Source organism: Giraffa tippelskirchi, chromosome 1 (genome assembly GCF_054371585.1).
Source record: "Giraffa tippelskirchi isolate mGirTip1 chromosome 1, T2T-mGirTip1v1.2.pri, whole genome shotgun sequence".
In the NCBI taxonomy this organism is placed as follows: domain Eukaryota; kingdom Metazoa; phylum Chordata; class Mammalia; order Artiodactyla; family Giraffidae; genus Giraffa; species Giraffa tippelskirchi.
The window spans coordinates 110149184-110166222 of NC_137275.1; the positions used below are offsets into that span (position 1 = coordinate 110149184).

Here is a 17039-nt window from a genome sequence, read left to right on the forward strand (position 1 = left end):
CCCGGCCCACTCTCACCCAGGTCCTGCCTTCTTTCCCAGACGTGACCTCAAAGCAGCCGAGGGGCAGCCTCGAGGTGCTGGCTTGCTGGCTCCCTGTCCCCCGTGGCCAGCGCCCTCGCCCCTGTCTTCGTCACGACCCCTCCCCAGGGCTGGGCCACCCCCTGCACTGGCTCCAGGACCACCTGCCATCATTCCTGCTCCTCTCCAGCGAACCAGCTGCATATGGCTTCACCCCCATCAGCTCAGCCAGCACGTCCTCTCCCTTCTCTCACCTTAAAATCGCACAAAGGGAACCAGCAGATTCCTCCTCCAGGGCTCCCTGCAGCGCCCACTGAGGGTCTCTGAGAGCTCCCTGGGAGAGGCCTCTACTGTCCCCCTCCCCGCCCAGTCTCCAGCTCTCTGCAAGCAGGCGGTGTGCCCCGCTCGCAGGGCAGCTCCCAGGGAGCTCTGAGGAACCCATGTTACCAAGCCCCCTCCTCTCCTTGCCCTCCCCCCACCCCAAGCATGTCTCTCCCTGGGCACCAGGCCCCGTCCTCCCTGGGGTTACTAGTCAGTCCCTTGCGCCCCTTCTCAACCTTGGAATGCGAGGCACCCCACAGCTCTACCCTTGCACCCCCTATCTCTCCACGGGCACCTGCCTGGTGACTTTACCTTGTCTGTGCCTTTAAACACCATCTGTATGCCCACGACCCAAGTCCACCTTGAGCTGAGTGAGGCCTCTCCTGGATCCAGGCCGGAACACTCAGCTGCTGACCTCACAGGTCCCCTGGACACCCCATGGGCTCATCCACCTCAACAGGGCTGAGGCCCGTCTCTTAGCTCCCTGCCCTGACAGCCCTCCTCAGCTCAGGAAACAGGCTCTGGCCTCGAGCTGCTCAGGCCTGAGCCCGGGGTCCTCCCTGATGCGGCCCTCTCTCTCCCTTATCTCCGCTTGTTGACACGACCCTTGATCTATCTCCGAGTGGCTACTTCTCTTCCGGCCTCCGGGTCTCTGTTCCAGGTCACCCTCCTGGTGTCACCTCGCTGGCCACCCTGTTCACACACGATCGTCCCCCCTCCTCTTAGACAACTCGGGCACTCTGGTCTCCTTCCCCTGCTCATTACTGTCCGACAGGCTGCGTGGGTTTAAAAACGGGTCCACAAATTCTTCCATCCTCCTCCCTTCAAGAGGCAGAGGGGGCAACTCCTGCTCAGCCCCTGAGCGAGGCAGGACTTCGCAGCTCACTCTCGCAAACAGAACTGAAGGTGTGCGGCTTCCGAGACCGGGGCGCGAAAGGCCCCGGGCTACATCCCGCGCTCTCGCTCTCAGAGGGTGTTCTGAGGAAAGCCAGGCCATGAAGAGGTCCACACGGCAGGGACCTGGGCCTGTCCCCACCAGCCAGGTGAGTCTGAAAGCCTGCCATCCAGCCCTGGGGGGCCTTCCCATGTTTGCGTCCTCAGGAGGCCCTGAACCAGGCCCACCTGCTGCAAAGCACAGAAACTGGACTGTGACCTGCTCACTGGGAAGTCACTAAGCTTTGCAGTGATTTGTTACATGGCAGTGGATAAAGAACGCACACGGTTTTTAATTCACTGCTGGAGTCCTAGTTCTGACGATGTCTGGCCCAAACTAGCTGCTCACTGAACATGGCAGCTCAAAACACAGACATGTATGAAAAATTACATGCCATAAATGAGGCGAAAATACAAAGGTACTTAAACTTCCAATGAGAATTCTTCTCACTATAAAATGATGGGTATGTGTATCCATTTACTCGCAGGATGATTTCAATCAAAACGGTGCTAATTAGTACTGTGCTGGGCCTCACAGTAGGCCACAAGTTATCAAAATTGGTTCTTTTAAGAAAAAAAAGCATGCCTTAAAAGGAAACTCGTAGCCAGAAAAAGGAAAATGGGAAGACATAAAGCGATCTATCAACGCTTTGTTCCAAAACCATTTCAGGACCACAGTGTGAGGGGGCAGGTGCCTTACAACGTGGGAGTCACATGAAAAGGTGTTTACCTTCCTTCCTCAGGAATTCACCACTATAAAAGTCAGACACAGTTCAGTAAAAGCCGTTACCTGTCGATGCATAGAATCCTTATCTGCGATTTCATTTTCAAGTTTATCATTGAGGTCGTCGTGCACAGAGGTGGCTTCGCGCTGGGCGGCAAGGTAGCATCTCTCAAGGGTAGTGATTCGCACCTCCACGTCCGTGTTCTGGACCATGGCCTACACCGGGCATTGCAGAGTAGAAAAGGTAAGTCATTATCATGGAACATTCCGATACACGTACGCGTAAAAAAGTTGGACTAAATCCTAAGTTTCAACTCAAAAATAAAGTTAGCGTCCTCAAAATTAAAGTCCTAGACACGGCAGTTTCCTCGGACGTGAGCAAAAACGTGCCTACTTAAAATGTCACATTTGCCACGATTGGCACCCATATGTCTGTATTAACGTTCTGTCTGGCCACTCGGTTTCCCAAGCTTCTCTTCAACATAATCAACCCAAACAGCAAAGAGTATACTAAACTACCCTGTTATTGCATGAATTCCAGGAGGAATGGTATCTGGCATGAAGTCACGACCTCTGTCTGCTACACCACACAGGCGGACTGGATCCACAAGAGGGAGGGACCTTCGACAGATCCAACAGGGACCTCTGAGGCTCGTTTCCTCGGGTAAAAGTCGGAAAACTCTCATGCAATTTCCTCAGAATTCAAGTAATAGTAATGAGTGGAAACAGAAGTCAAAGTTTAACACAACTGGAAGCAGCCTTCTCAAGCCTAATTCTTCTAAAGCAGACTTACACCACATGTATGAAAGGGTCAAACCAGGACCAGAACTTGCTGCTGGTGCAACTCCCGTCCGCCAGGTCAAAATCCACTGCAGGTCCCTCCGTAGTCGACTACTAAGTAACCAATGTGGGCAAAGGCCTGACATTAAAAGTGAAAGGTCTCAAGGCCGCTTTTCCCAGAATTCTCTACATATTGAACTCTGCCACCTAATCTCCTCCTGTTGCCAAAGAGTAGTGGGAAAAGGTTATACAAGCGTGCAAATATTCTGTTTTGAGTTCTCACCTTGAGCTCTCACAGAGAATTACTCACACCAAGCTACTAAACAAGGACACCTGCTGTAGCACATGTCGGAGGGGTTCTGTCTGAGACGGTCTCACGGGGGAGGGGTGGGGCAGGGTGGGCGCTGTCTGCCTGCCTACAAAGGAGAGGTGAGGCTCACAGGAGGAGGCCCGAACCCTCAGCACTCTTCTCTTTTCACAATGACCGTTAGGCAGTTTCTCATCAATCATGACAGCCGCAGACACGACCACCAGAAACATCATGACTCTACATGGTTACACAGCACGGGCCTGAGGCTCTGAGGGTGAGCAAACGCCACTCGACCTGTCTGACCGCCGGTATCAATGTCACACATCCCCTCAAGGAGCAGAACCTCAGAAAACTAGAGAAGACGGCCAGGCAAGCTGCCTCAGCAGGGGCCACACAGCGGGCTCCCATCTCTCCGAGAGAACGGGCTCCACAGACGTCACCAGACTCGCCTGAGTGAACCCGAAGGAAATTTCAGCATCATCAGGTATACATTCGACAGGCAGGTGGGGGGGATGAACTGGGAGACTGGGGTTGACGTATGTACACTACTGAGACTATGCGTAAAGTCAACAACGAGTAAGGACCTACTCTACAGCACAGGGCAGTCTACTCAGGGCTCTGTGGTGAAGTAAATGGGTAGGAAATCTAAAAAGAGGGATATATGTAGACACACACACACGTATATATATATATATATATATATATATATAAATATAAATATAAATATAAATATAAATATAAATATATATATATATATATGACGGATTCACTTTGCTGTACAGCAGACATTGACACAGCAGTGTAAAGCAACTGCTAACTGCTAAGTCGCTTCGGTCGTGTCCGACTCTGTGCGACCCCACAGACGGTAGCCCACCAGGCTCCCCTGTCCCTGGGATTCTCCAGGCAAGAATACTGGAGTGGGTTGCCATTTCCTTCTCCAGTGTATCAAAGGGAAAAGTGAAAGTGAAGTCGCTCAGTTGTGTCCGACTCTTAGCGACCCCATGGACTGTAGCCTACCAGGCTCCTCCATCCATGGGATTTTCCAGGCAAGAGTACTGGAGTGGGGTACCATTGCCTTCTCCAAGAAAAAGGAAAGCAACTAGACTCCAATAAATGAATGAATGGATGAATGAATTTTTCAAAGAGGAACACACTGGGCACCCTAGAACTTGTAGAAATGAGGAGTCCACACCCAGGGTGAGCACAGCGCTAGGGATGCCCTCGTGTTGCTCCACTGCCAATGGACCGCCTGGACCAGGCCTCTTCTACCCCAGAGATCTCGACGCAGAGGCGGGGAGGCCGCCAGTCGCGGTCTCGCCAGCGCTCTGTGCTCCTACTCACGCAGCCATCCCAAAGCTCAGATCAGCCGGAGAACAAGGGACCCACATTCCACCTCAGGACAACAGACACGTCCGCTGTCACTCACTTCGCGGACATCCCGCTGTGGTTGTCTGTTCGCTTCCTCGGACGCGAGGAGCTCCTTCCTGGCCGTGTCCGGGTCCTCCTCCGGCTCTCTCACGTAGGCAGAGAGGTTTGCCAGGCACTCCTTCGACTGGCTCTGCTCCCCTGACTGCCTCTCGATGACCTCCTGGAGCTCGATCACCTTAGCCAGGTCTTCCTCGTGGCTTGGGGAGCCGTCGGAGGATCTCTAAGGGGGAAAGGAAGCCTTAGACAGACAGCCTTGTTTTGGGAGGGAGGGAACACAGCATTTCCGGGCAATCGGTGAGGTCAAAACTTTCTTCTGCACTCTGGGAGCTCACACGACCCTCACGGCCACTCAGATCTACATGGTGCATTGCTGACAGGTCCCAACAGCCCCGCACAGACTGGATGGTAAGGCGAGAACCAGACAGAGAGCGAGACCGAGGACTTGCCTTTCCATTGGTGCTTGGCATGTTTACTTGCTCGGGATTTACATCAAGCACCCCGTCCGTTAGTAGCTTTCCCCAGTTATTCTGCTCTTTAAGAATCATCTGCTAAACGTGAAGTCCACCGGACTTTAGGAAGCATCACTACGAACAAAGCTAGTGGAGCTGATGGAATTCCAGCTGAGCTATCTCAAATCCTGAAAGATGATGCTGTGAAAGTGCTATATTCAATATGCCAGCAAATATGGAAAACTCAGCGGTGGCCACAGGACTGGAAATGGTCAGTTTTCATCCCAATCCCAAAGAAAGGCAATGCCAAAGAATGCTCAAACTACCGCACAATGGCACTCATCTCACGTGCTAGTAAAGTAATGCTTAAAATTCTCTAAGCCAGGCTTCAGCGATAGGTGAACCGTGAACTTCCAGATGTTCAAGCTGATTTTAGAAAAGGCAGAGGAACCAGAGATCAAATTGCCAATATCTGCTGGATCATCGAAAAAGCAAGAGAGTTCCCGAAAAACATCGATTTCTGCTTTATGGACTATGCCAAACAAAGCCTTTGACTGTGTGGATCACAATCAACTGTGGAAAATTCTGAGAGAGATGGGAATACCAGACCATCTGACCTGTCTCTTGGGAAACCTGTACGCAGGTCAGGAAGCAACAGTTAGAACTGGACATGGAACAACAGACTGGTTCCAAATAGGAAAAGGAGGACGTCAAGGCTGTGTGTCCTTGTCACCCTGCTTATTTAACTTAGACGCAGGGTACATCATGAGAGACGCTGGGCTGGAAGAAACACAAGCTGGAATCGAGACTGCCGGGAGAAACATCAATAACCTCAGATATGCAGATGACACCACCCTTACGGCAGAAAGTGGAAAAGAACTAAAGAGCCTCTTGATGAAAGTGAAAGAGGAGAGTGAAAAAGTTGGCTTAAAGCTCAACGTTCAGAAAACTAAGATCATGGCATCAGGTCCCATCACCTCATGGGAAATAGATGGGGAAACTGTGGAAACAGTGTCAGACTTTATGTTTGGGGGCTCCAAAATCACTGCTGATGGTGACTGCAGCCACGAAACTGAAAGACGCTTACGCCTTGGAAGGAAGGTTTTGGCCAACTTAGATGGCATATTTAAAAGCAGAGACACTACTTTGCCAACAAAAGTCCGTCTAGTCAAGGCTATGGTTTTTCCAGTGGTCGTGTATGGATGTGAGAGTCGGACGGTGAAGAAAGCTGAGCGCCACAGAACTGATGCCTTTGAACTGTGGTGTGGGAGAAGACTCTTGAGAGTCCCTTGGAGTGCAAGGAGATCCGAACAGTCCATCCTAAAGGGGATCAATCCTGGGTGTTCATTGGAAGGACTGATGTTGAAGCTGAAACTCCAACACTTTGGCCACCTCATGCGAAGAGCTGACTCATTGGAAAAGACCCTAATGCTGGGAAGGATTGAGGGCAGGAGGAGAAGGGGACGACAGAGGATGAGATGGCTGGATGGCATCACTGACTCGATGGACATGGGTTTGGGTGGACTCCGGGAGCTGGTGACGGACAGGGAGGCCTGGCGTGCTGCGATTCATGGGGTTGCAAAGATTCGGACACGACTGAGCGACTGAACTCAACTGAAGTCTTCACTAAGAGATACTCTTCTATCAATCTCGAGGGGAGGGAGATGGGAGGGAGGTTCAAAAGGGAGGGGATATATGTGTACCTATGCCTGATTTTTCCTGCGATTTGACAGACAAGAACAAAATTCTGTAAAGCAATTATCCTTCAATTAAAAAATAAGCTAATTGAAAAAAAAAAAAAAGATCTCTCCTGGACGCCCAGCTTTTCCGCTGGTCCTGGGTCTGAGGACAGGAAACAGTGGTGGCAACAGTGTGGGGAACAGATAAACCCCTTCAGGGTCCAGACAGGTCTCACTTATACATGTGGGCGTGTGGTTCAGCCAGGGGAGGTTTTAGGAAGCATGCATGGAAAGTATTTTTATAAACAATGAGTGCGTCGTTTTAACCAACTAACCTGTGGCTTTGTAATGGGATTCTGTAAAGAATACTGATCCACTGCAGCTCCACAGGAGCTTGGTGACAACAAAGTGACTTACTGCAAAATACAGCTGAACTCGTTTAACAGCAGCTGGATAAACTGTGCACTCTCCCCTGATCTCTAACAACCACCCTCAGACAACAGAAGGCTACAAAAGCTAGAAATTATCCACATGGAACTGAAGAGGGATCAATCTCAAATTCAAGTTAAAAGAAGCATTTATAAAAATCAGAAAACAACAAAGAACAGAGCAGGGAAGTGACACACCTGGGCTGACTAGGACTGAATGCAGACAAACACCTGCCTCAAAGTCAGGGACCACGGCCAGGCCCTTCCCCCGGGCCTTGTCCTGAGAAAGGCCTCTGGGTCCCCAGCCTGGCACCCTCCGCCAGGATGGGAGCCCGCCCCACGGGTGCCCACGTGAGTCGGATGGGCAGTACCGTGTCCTCATTTAACAGGAGGGCAAAGCAGGCCACAAAGCGGGCAAGCGGCACACCCAGGTCACCAACCTCAGGGTGACGGAGCTACTCTGCTGTGCCCGGCAGAAGGGTTCCTGGGCACTGAGCTGCCTGAACCGGAGCGCGGCTGCCCAAGTCCTGTGGGAAGGCCCCAGGAGTGCTCCATCAGCGGGCTGGGAGCAGGAGAGGGACAAGGAAGGCCAGCCCTCGGGCCACTGGACTCCAACAACAGGGGCTCATCCAAGTGACCCGAGGGGAGAGGCAGCGAGCTCCCTCCTGAGGCTCCCTCCATCAGGGTTGCTGTGATGGACAGGAGGGCCTCTGGAGGAAAGCGGGATGGACGGCACCACGGTTAAGTGTCCAGGCTCTGATCAGACCAGTCTGCACCGCACCGCTGGGTATGCGAGCCTGGGCACGGTGCCCGGCCTCTCTAAGCCTCAGTGTCCATATCTGCTGAATGGGGATAACAGCAGCCTGGACCTCACCTGGGTGTCTGCGGGATTAGATGACGGGCTCAGAAAGCACTGGACACGGTGCCTGGCACACAGAGTCTCCTGCACACTGCTACCCACCGTCATTAAATTGGCTTCCCCCAAATCTAATATCTATGGCTCTGATTCAGTCATTTCTTTTAAGAAAACACTACGTGGAAATTCCATGGTGGTCCAGAGGTGAGGACTTGGCACTTTCACTTTCACACCGGTCTGATCCCTGGTTGGGGAACTAACATCCCATTAGCTGTGCAGTATGGCCAAAAAAATAAGTAAAGAAAATTTTAAAAATAATAAATACTACTATGTCTATTATAAATAAGCATGAGATGATTAGAAGGCAAACAAGTGGGAGAAAGGCAAACTGTTACAATTGTCCCAACCAATGACCTATTTCCAACAGAACCATCAGTTCAGTTCAGTTCAGTTCAGTTCCGTTCCGTTCAGTCGCTCAGTCGTGTCTGACTCTTTGCGACCCCATGAATTGTAGCACGCCAGGCCTCCCTGTCCATCACTAACTCCCGGAGTCCACCCAAACCCATGTCCATCGAGTCAGTGATGCCATCCAGCCATCTCATCCTCTATTGTCCCCTTCTCCTCCTGCCCCCAATCCTACCCAGCATTAGGGTCTTTTCCAATGAGTCAACTCTTCGCGTGAGGTGGCCAAAGTACTGGAGTTTCAGCTTCAAAATCAGTCCTTCCAATGAACACCCAGGATTGATCTCCTTTAGGATGGATTGATTGCATCATCAGCATATTTTAAGTGGTGGGCGAGTTTCATTACTTCTATTAAAATGTCAATCATCCACCAGTACGTAACCACATAGTGTTCATTCACTAACACGATAAGGACTCTAATACTTCACAGAGAAACAAAGGCATGCTAAATTACTAAATAGTTTACCTTTCGACGATGCTTCCTTAACTCACTAGACTGATAGATGCATGCAAAGAAATGAAGAGAAACCAGATTTATTGCGACTTTGAAGCTAAAAATTCAAGAATCAATATAGGCAAAGACAGTAAAGCAAAAATGACGGCAAACATATAAGTGAGATGTAGATTTAGAGAACATGTAACTGGAAACAGAACAATTTGTTGGACCACATTAGTTAAATAAGCTATTCAAGATTTACTAGAGAAACACTATACATTATTCCTCAGGAAGATACAATTCTATTACAACATCATGATTTGTTAAAGCACAGCACTGTGTACAACAAAGGGCCTTAACAGTTGTCTGTTCTCAGCCAAACCTCTCTATAAGTTAGTTTCTCTTAATAAAAAAAACATGTTATACTTTAAAATAGTAATTTAACTGACGAGGAAGTTGCCGTAATACCTATTTTAACACTGAACAGATCTAACCACCTGTTGGACATTAATGTAAAATCGTTACCTAGAATTTGATTTCAAACTTCTGAAAATAAATTCATTAAAGCAGGTACCCTATGAAAATATGTAAGAATGAAAGCTAGCGTAACAGCAGGTGGAGTCTTCACATTTTATGAACCATAGAAGATACTTTGTAAAAGAGTCTCGTAGAGACATTAAGCATGCAAAAGCTGATGAGATTTACAGTCTCAAATACAAGCACCAACACAGAAAGGATGTTGTGTCAAAAGTCCATTAATTCTACACATAAGAGGATCATTTCTTCAGGTAAGCATAATCTCAGTTATGAATTACACAGGTTCTGTAGTGTATCATCCATCTACATTATGCTTGTAACTGCACAGTGATAACAATAATTCAAACTTAGTGCTATGGGGGAAAAACACCATTTAATGAGACATGAAGACAAAGCAGAAACCCGACTAAGGGGACACACGCTGTGGACCCCAGACTGCTATGACCAGAGCAAGTGGGAGGACGGGGGAGGGGAGATGGATGGGTAAACTACAGCCTCGGGGGGGTGCGGTTGTGGGAAGCTGGGGTCTGGATTGATGACAACGAAGCAGACAACAGGATGAGACAGGAAATCAAAACCAACGATGAAAGCAGACACACCGTCAGAGAACTCCAGCAACAAGAAAAAATATACAGAACTGTTCTTTTACAAATACTCGGAAAGAAATCAAGCATGAAACCACAGAGAAATCGTCAAAGAATACACACTATCAACTAATTGGCCAGTGATGCATATTATAAAACCAATGTGTCAAAAGACCACAAAATAGACCAGTTATCACTTCACATGCTGCTAAAATGATTCACAGTTAATTTAATTATATGCTGACTAACAATGCAGCTAACATGAAATGGGTGGTAACAAAAAAAGTGATAATACAAGTGCAGTTACAAAGCAGAGTGTTGTAGACATGATTTCACAGGGTAAACAGCAATGCGCTCAGGAAACCTAAGCTAAACATGGAAGAAAGCAGGAACATGCGCTTCAGAGCTGCACACTCTGTCACCAAAAGCCCTAGGTCGTCATCCCATTTTTAGACTCAGAAGAGTGAGGAAGCCCAACTTCTTCCCTGGGGCCCTGGGGCACCAGGCTTTTAACCTGGTTTCACACCCAGAGCTGGCCTGAGCGTGCAGCCAGGTCCAGCAGCAAGCAGACCAGTTTAGATTCTTGGTTTTGTTCCCACCGCATGGCCTGCAGCCTGCAGCCAGGTATCCCCAATGAAAAATGTGCTGCGTGGGTCTCACACGCCAGGAGAGCTGCCTATGGTTACTTTCACAAGGCTGTCTACTCGGTGACAACAGCAACTTCCCTGCACCTGCTGTGTCCAGCACAGGCCGGGCCCAACGTTACAGAGGCAGGCCCTGGCTGAGTTCATGATGACGTGCTAAGCCGGTGGTCCAAATATCAAGACTAATTTGTTGCTGTGCGAGTATGGAATGATTAAAGACTAGGCAGTTTTTAAAAATCTTAGACCTCTAAGCGTAGCAAATGTACCTGAGTTTCTTCTGGGTAAAAACAGAAAAAACAAAAAACAAACAAACAAAAAAGAAAGCCAGTGTGCTGGGGGAGGGACGTGGCAGGGAGGAGGCAGACACATACCAGAGTCTTGATGTCCCGCTGGTCTACTTTCCGCGCCGAGCTGTGCCGCCTCCTTGGGGGCTTGGCGCGCCCACTGCTGGGCGGGCAGGAGCTGGCGAGCGAGGAGGCGGGACACAGGTTGAGGGAGCTCGAGGATTTACAACAACGAAGGTTGCCTAAGCTCCCCTTGCCCACCCTGCTCTCAGTATCCTCGGCCCGCTGCTCCGTGTTCTCCTTCTCTTCTTCGATCAACCTAAAATAGAATAAAACCCGTCACCTGCCTTTGTCAGCAGAGGAACGTGTCTGGACAACAAATGTGGGCTTGCATTCTGTGTCACGATTAGCATATTCCAGGAACAGTTGCTCAATTAACATCTCAGCAAAAAGGTTCAACTTTCCCTCTTTTCAATATTCTCAAACTTAGAATAACTTATCCTTGAGTCTTACAAAGTGGCCCCTGATCATTCTCGTTTGATTTGACTGGTTTACTCTAACATTCTGACGGGGCCTGGGTGGCGCCTCTCTCCCTGTGAGGAGATAACCTGAAGTTGACAACCTTTACCTTCCCTGCTCTCAGGGCAGAGATGCACGGCAGTGCCTCAAGTCTATTCCGCTGGGAATCAGGAACTCTGTACAATCAAAACAGTGAGCCACGAACAAGCTGGAGTTTCTAAACACAAGTCTCTAGACCAGATGAAGTGCTGAATTGATTTTTTTATTTTTTAGGTTGTCTATGTACAAATGCATCACTTGATGAAGTTCTCCACCAGCTTTGTGTGAGTTTCTGGACTCATGTCAATGTGCTGCATTAACCTAGAATTCACAGTTACTGCTCTTCTCCCCTAATGTCTCGCGGATGATGTTATATAGCAGTTTAAATATTCGATTATGCATATAACATGATTTTCAAAATAAAATACAAGATTCTCGCAGGTCGTCACCTCTCCAGTTTCACTTCTCCTTATACACCCTGAAAGTTTTTCACTGTTGATAACAAGTTGATGGAAAGAATTTACCATTTACCTCAAGTCAACATGTTACCTAAGGAAAAATCACTTTTACCTGACAACATGCTGTAAAAATAAACATATTAATATGTAACCGTTCCGTATTTCCTGGGGGAGGGGGAAAGACAATCTTTCTGAGCTGTCTGTGCTCAAACACGGCCCACAAAGCAGTCTGTCTCAGCGTCAAACGTGCAGGCGGCACCACCTGCGTTTGCTGGTTGTGCCCTTCACCCCTGCCTTTCCCCCGGGCCCCCCGCACTCGGCTGACAGGAACGGGCACCTCGGCCTGGGCTGACGTGACAAGAACAGTCTGAGCAGCAGCTCTGCCAGGTCCTGTGCAGGGTCACCGGCCTGTGGCCACTCTGAACGTGGACAAGGGACAGGAGGCAGAGCTGTGCGGGTGCGGCACCAGGCTGGCCTCGGGGCCCCCAGCCACCTGGCCGCACCCAGACCCAAGGCCCCTGCTCGCCATGAGGCGGGCCTTTGGATTCTATCCCGTTTGTAAACTGTTATAACAGCCCAGACGGTGTCTACAGAAAACATCTCACAGACACTGATGAGTTGAGAAGAACTCAAACACATGTCCTTGGACCACTGTCGTACAACAAGCCAATCTTCACACTGTATTAAGTTCAAAAGGAAAATGCAGATCTGAGGGGGAATTTGCCACCCCAAAACCCCAGCTTTTCTGTTTCAGGTGGCTTTTCACCAGAATGTGGGAGGCTCCGAGGGACACACGAGGGCGAACCTTCAGTGCTGGAGGGTGCACGGGCCGCAGGGGACACTGTCACGGCACCTCACCCACCTTGGGGCTCAGAGCTGGTGGGGGGACACCCCACAACGCCCCCCACAGCCCTGGCTGACTGAGCTCTATAATCAAGGGCAATCTCAGAACTGAAAATTCTTGAAGCAGACTTGAAGTCAGTTTCCTTACTATGGAACACTCAGCCTTCTCTAAGGAGAAGACAGCTCCTCAGAGAAGCCGAGTTTCTGGGGAGCTCGGCTCGGGCTCACCCACCGGATCTCTTCGTTGATGGTGTCCAGCTGCTCCTGAAGCATCACAGTCAGAGTCTCGGCATCGCCCTGCCCGCTGGGCGACAGCAGAGCGGCCGAGCTGAAGAGGGTGGCCCTGTCGCCCCCGCCGTCAGACAAGTCTGCGTCACTCTCGAACGCCTGGGCCACGTTGGCCGGCACGCTGGCTTGCTGCGCGCGCTCCCAGTCCTTTTCCTTCAGGGTCTGCACCTGGGCACGAGAGGACCACGTCTCGTCAGCGACATTCAGGGCAGCTCAAGTCTATCAGGAACTGAACACAAGTTTACATGGAAGCCCCAACTGTGGATAAACGGGCCATGCTTATGAGACACTGCCATCTCTTAAGCGAGCAGTACTGAAGAAACAGGCAGGAGGAGAATCCACTTCCTAGATGGCCTGGTGACATTCAGGTCTTAGCGTGGATGGGAGGCAATCCTATGAGGTTATTCACAAGGGTGGGCCGATGGAGTCAGAGACAAAGTCCGAAAATTACAACAATACATCTGTGCCTCCATCAGCCAGGCTGAAGGAAAATAAGAAAAAGAAATCCTTCAGCTCCGCAGCCTCTGGGTCCACCTCAGCGGTCACCACTTGTGTTACTCACCGAGGAGCGCCATCCTCGCAGGTCCCCAGCCCTCCGTTTTCCAGGCTGGTCTGAACACGCACAGACAGGCGCAAGCAGGGCCAGCAGGGCTGGGAGGGCCAGCCCCCCGCGGGGCTCCTCCCGGGGCGCAGGCCCGCGGGCTGTTCTGGGGGACGGCCCCTCACACCGCAAGGCGGCTCTGTCACCAGAGACGTGCGGGAGAGGGCCTGCTGGGCTCCGAGCCGCCCTCCAGCTCTCACACCTCACACCCTTCTCTCTGGCACATCTCCCCCCGGCCCACTCTCACCCAGGTCCTGCCTTCTTTCCCAGACGTGACCTCAAAGCAGCCGAGGGGCAGCCTCGAGGTGCTGGCTTGCTGGCTCCCTGTCCCCCGTGGCCAGCGCCCTCGCCCCTGTCTTCGTCACGACCCCTCCCCAGGGCTGGGCCACCCCCTGCACTGGCTCCAGGACCACCTGCCATCATTCCTGCTCCTCTCCAGCGAACCAGCTGCATATGGCTTCACCCCCATCAGCTCAGCCAGCACGTCCTCTCCCTTCTCTCACCTTAAAATCGCACAAAGGGAACCAGCAGATTCCTCCTCCAGGGCTCCCTGCAGCGCCCACTGAGGGTCTCTGAGAGCTCCCTGGGAGAGGCCTCTACTGTCCCCCTCCCCGCCCAGTCTCCAGCTCTCTGCAAGCAGGCGGTGTGCCCCGCTCGCAGGGCAGCTCCCAGGGAGCTCTGAGGAACCCATGTTACCAAGCCCCCTCCTCTCCTTGCCCTCCCCCCACCCCAAGCATGTCTCTCCCTGGGCACCAGGCCCCGTCCTCCCTGGGGTTACTAGTCAGTCCCTTGCGCCCCTTCTCAACCTTGGAATGCGAGGCACCCCACAGCTCTACCCTTGCACCCCCTATCTCTCCACGGGCACCTGCCTGGTGACTTTACCTTGTCTGTGCCTTTAAACACCATCTGTATGCCCACGACCCAAGTCCACCTTGAGCTGAGTGAGGCCTCTCCTGGATCCAGGCCGGAACACTCAGCTGCTGACCTCACAGGTCCCCTGGACACCCCATGGGCTCATCCACCTCAACAGGGCTGAGGCCCGTCTCTTAGCTCCCTGCCCTGACAGCCCTCCTCAGCTCAGGAAACAGGCTCTGGCCTCGAGCTGCTCAGGCCTGAGCCCGGGGTCCTCCCTGATGCGGCCCTCTCTCTCCCTTATCTCCGCTTGTTGACACGACCCTTGATCTATCTCCGAGTGGCTACTTCTCTTCCGGCCTCCGGGTCTCTGTTCCAGGTCACCCTCCTGGTGTCACCTCGCTGGCCACCCTGTTCACACACGATCGTCCCCCCTCCTCTTAGACAACTCGGGCACTCTGGTCTCCTTCCCCTGCTCATTACTGTCCGACAGGCTGCGTGGGTTTAAAAACGGGTCCACAAATTCTTCCATCCTCCTCCCTTCAAGAGGCAGAGGGGGCAACTCCTGCTCAGCCCCTGAGCGAGGCAGGACTTCGCAGCTCACTCTCGCAAACAGAACTGAAGGTGTGCGGCTTCCGAGACCGGGGCGCGAAAGGCCCCGGGCTACATCCCGCGCTCTCGCTCTCAGAGGGTGTTCTGAGGAAAGCCAGGCCATGAAGAGGTCCACACGGCAGGGACCTGGGCCTGTCCCCACCAGCCAGGTGAGTCTGAAAGCCTGCCATCCAGCCCTGGGGGGCCTTCCCATGTTTGCGTCCTCAGGAGGCCCTGAACCAGGCCCACCTGCTGCAAAGCACAGAAACTGGACTGTGACCTGCTCACTGGGAAGTCACTAAGCTTTGCAGTGATTTGTTACATGGCAGTGGATAAAGAACGCACACGGTTTTTAATTCACTGCTGGAGTCCTAGTTCTGACGATGTCTGGCCCAAACTAGCTGCTCACTGAACATGGCAGCTCAAAACACAGACATGTATGAAAAATTACATGCCATAAATGAGGCGAAAATACAAAGGTACTTAAACTTCCAATGAGAATTCTTCTCACTATAAAATGATGGGTATGTGTATCCATTTACTCGCAGGATGATTTCAATCAAAACGGTGCTAATTAGTACTGTGCTGGGCCTCACAGTAGGCCACAAGTTATCAAAATTGGTTCTTTTAAGAAAAAAAAGCATGCCTTAAAAGGAAACTCGTAGCCAGAAAAAGGAAAATGGGAAGACATAAAGCGATCTATCAACGCTTTGTTCCAAAACCATTTCAGGACCACAGTGTGAGGGGGCAGGTGCCTTACAACGTGGGAGTCACATGAAAAGGTGTTTACCTTCCTTCCTCAGGAATTCACCACTATAAAAGTCAGACACAGTTCAGTAAAAGCCGTTACCTGTCGATGCATAGAATCCTTATCTGCGATTTCATTTTCAAGTTTATCATTGAGGTCGTCGTGCACAGAGGTGGCTTCGCGCTGGGCGGCAAGGTAGCATCTCTCAAGGGTAGTGATTCGCACCTCCACGTCCGTGTTCTGGACCATGGCCTACACCGGGCATTGCAGAGTAGAAAAGGTAAGTCATTATCATGGAACATTCCGATACACGTACGCGTAAAAAAGTTGGACTAAATCCTAAGTTTCAACTCAAAAATAAAGTTAGCGTCCTCAAAATTAAAGTCCTAGACACGGCAGTTTCCTCGGACGTGAGCAAAAACGTGCCTACTTAAAATGTCACATTTGCCACGATTGGCACCCATATGTCTGTATTAACGTTCTGTCTGGCCACTCGGTTTCCCAAGCTTCTCTTCAACATAATCAACCCAAACAGCAAAGAGTATACTAAACTACCCTGTTATTGCATGAATTCCAGGAGGAATGGTATCTGGCATGAAGTCACGACCTCTGTCTGCTACACCACACAGGCGGACTGGATCCACAAGAGGGAGGGACCTTCGACAGATCCAACAGGGACCTCTGAGGCTCGTTTCCTCGGGTAAAAGTCGGAAAACTCTCATGCAATTTCCTCAGAATTCAAGTAATAGTAATGAGTGGAAACAGAAGTCAAAGTTTAACACAACTGGAAGCAGCCTTCTCAAGCCTAATTCTTCTAAAGCAGACTTACACCACATGTATGAAAGGGTCAAACCAGGACCAGAACTTGCTGCTGGTGCAACTCCCGTCCGCCAGGTCAAAATCCACTGCAGGTCCCTCCGTAGTCGACTACTAAGTAACCAATGTGGGCAAAGGCCTGACATTAAAAGTGAAAGGTCTCAAGGCCGCTTTTCCCAGAATTCTCTACATATTGAACTCTGCCACCTAATCTCCTCCTGTTGCCAAAGAGTAGTGGGAAAAGGTTATACAAGCGTGCAAATATTCTGTTTTGAGTTCTCACCTTGAGCTCTCACAGAGAATTACTCACACCAAGCTACTAAACAAGGACACCTGCTGTAGCACATGTCGGAGGGGTTCTGTCTGAGACGGTCTCACGGGGGAGGGGTGGGGCAGGGTGGGCGCTGTCTG

General features: G+C 50.9%; 1 protein-coding gene across 1 annotated transcript in view; it reads right to left on the reverse strand.

Moving 5' to 3' along the window:
- LOC145505791 (uncharacterized) overlaps window positions 1-17039 on the reverse strand; it is a 188764-nt gene that overhangs the window by 16802 nt on the left and 154923 nt on the right. The window contains exons 48-52 of the mRNA XM_081488689.1: window positions 15915-16064; window positions 12965-13188; window positions 10961-11192; window positions 4513-4734; window positions 2063-2212 (exon numbers count right to left, since the gene is read on the reverse strand). Of these exons, the coding sequence (XP_081344815.1) occupies window positions 2063-2212; window positions 4513-4734; window positions 10961-11192; window positions 12965-13188; window positions 15915-16064 (978 nt within the window). The remainder of the gene's footprint in view (window positions 1-2062; window positions 2213-4512; window positions 4735-10960; window positions 11193-12964; window positions 13189-15914; window positions 16065-17039) is intronic.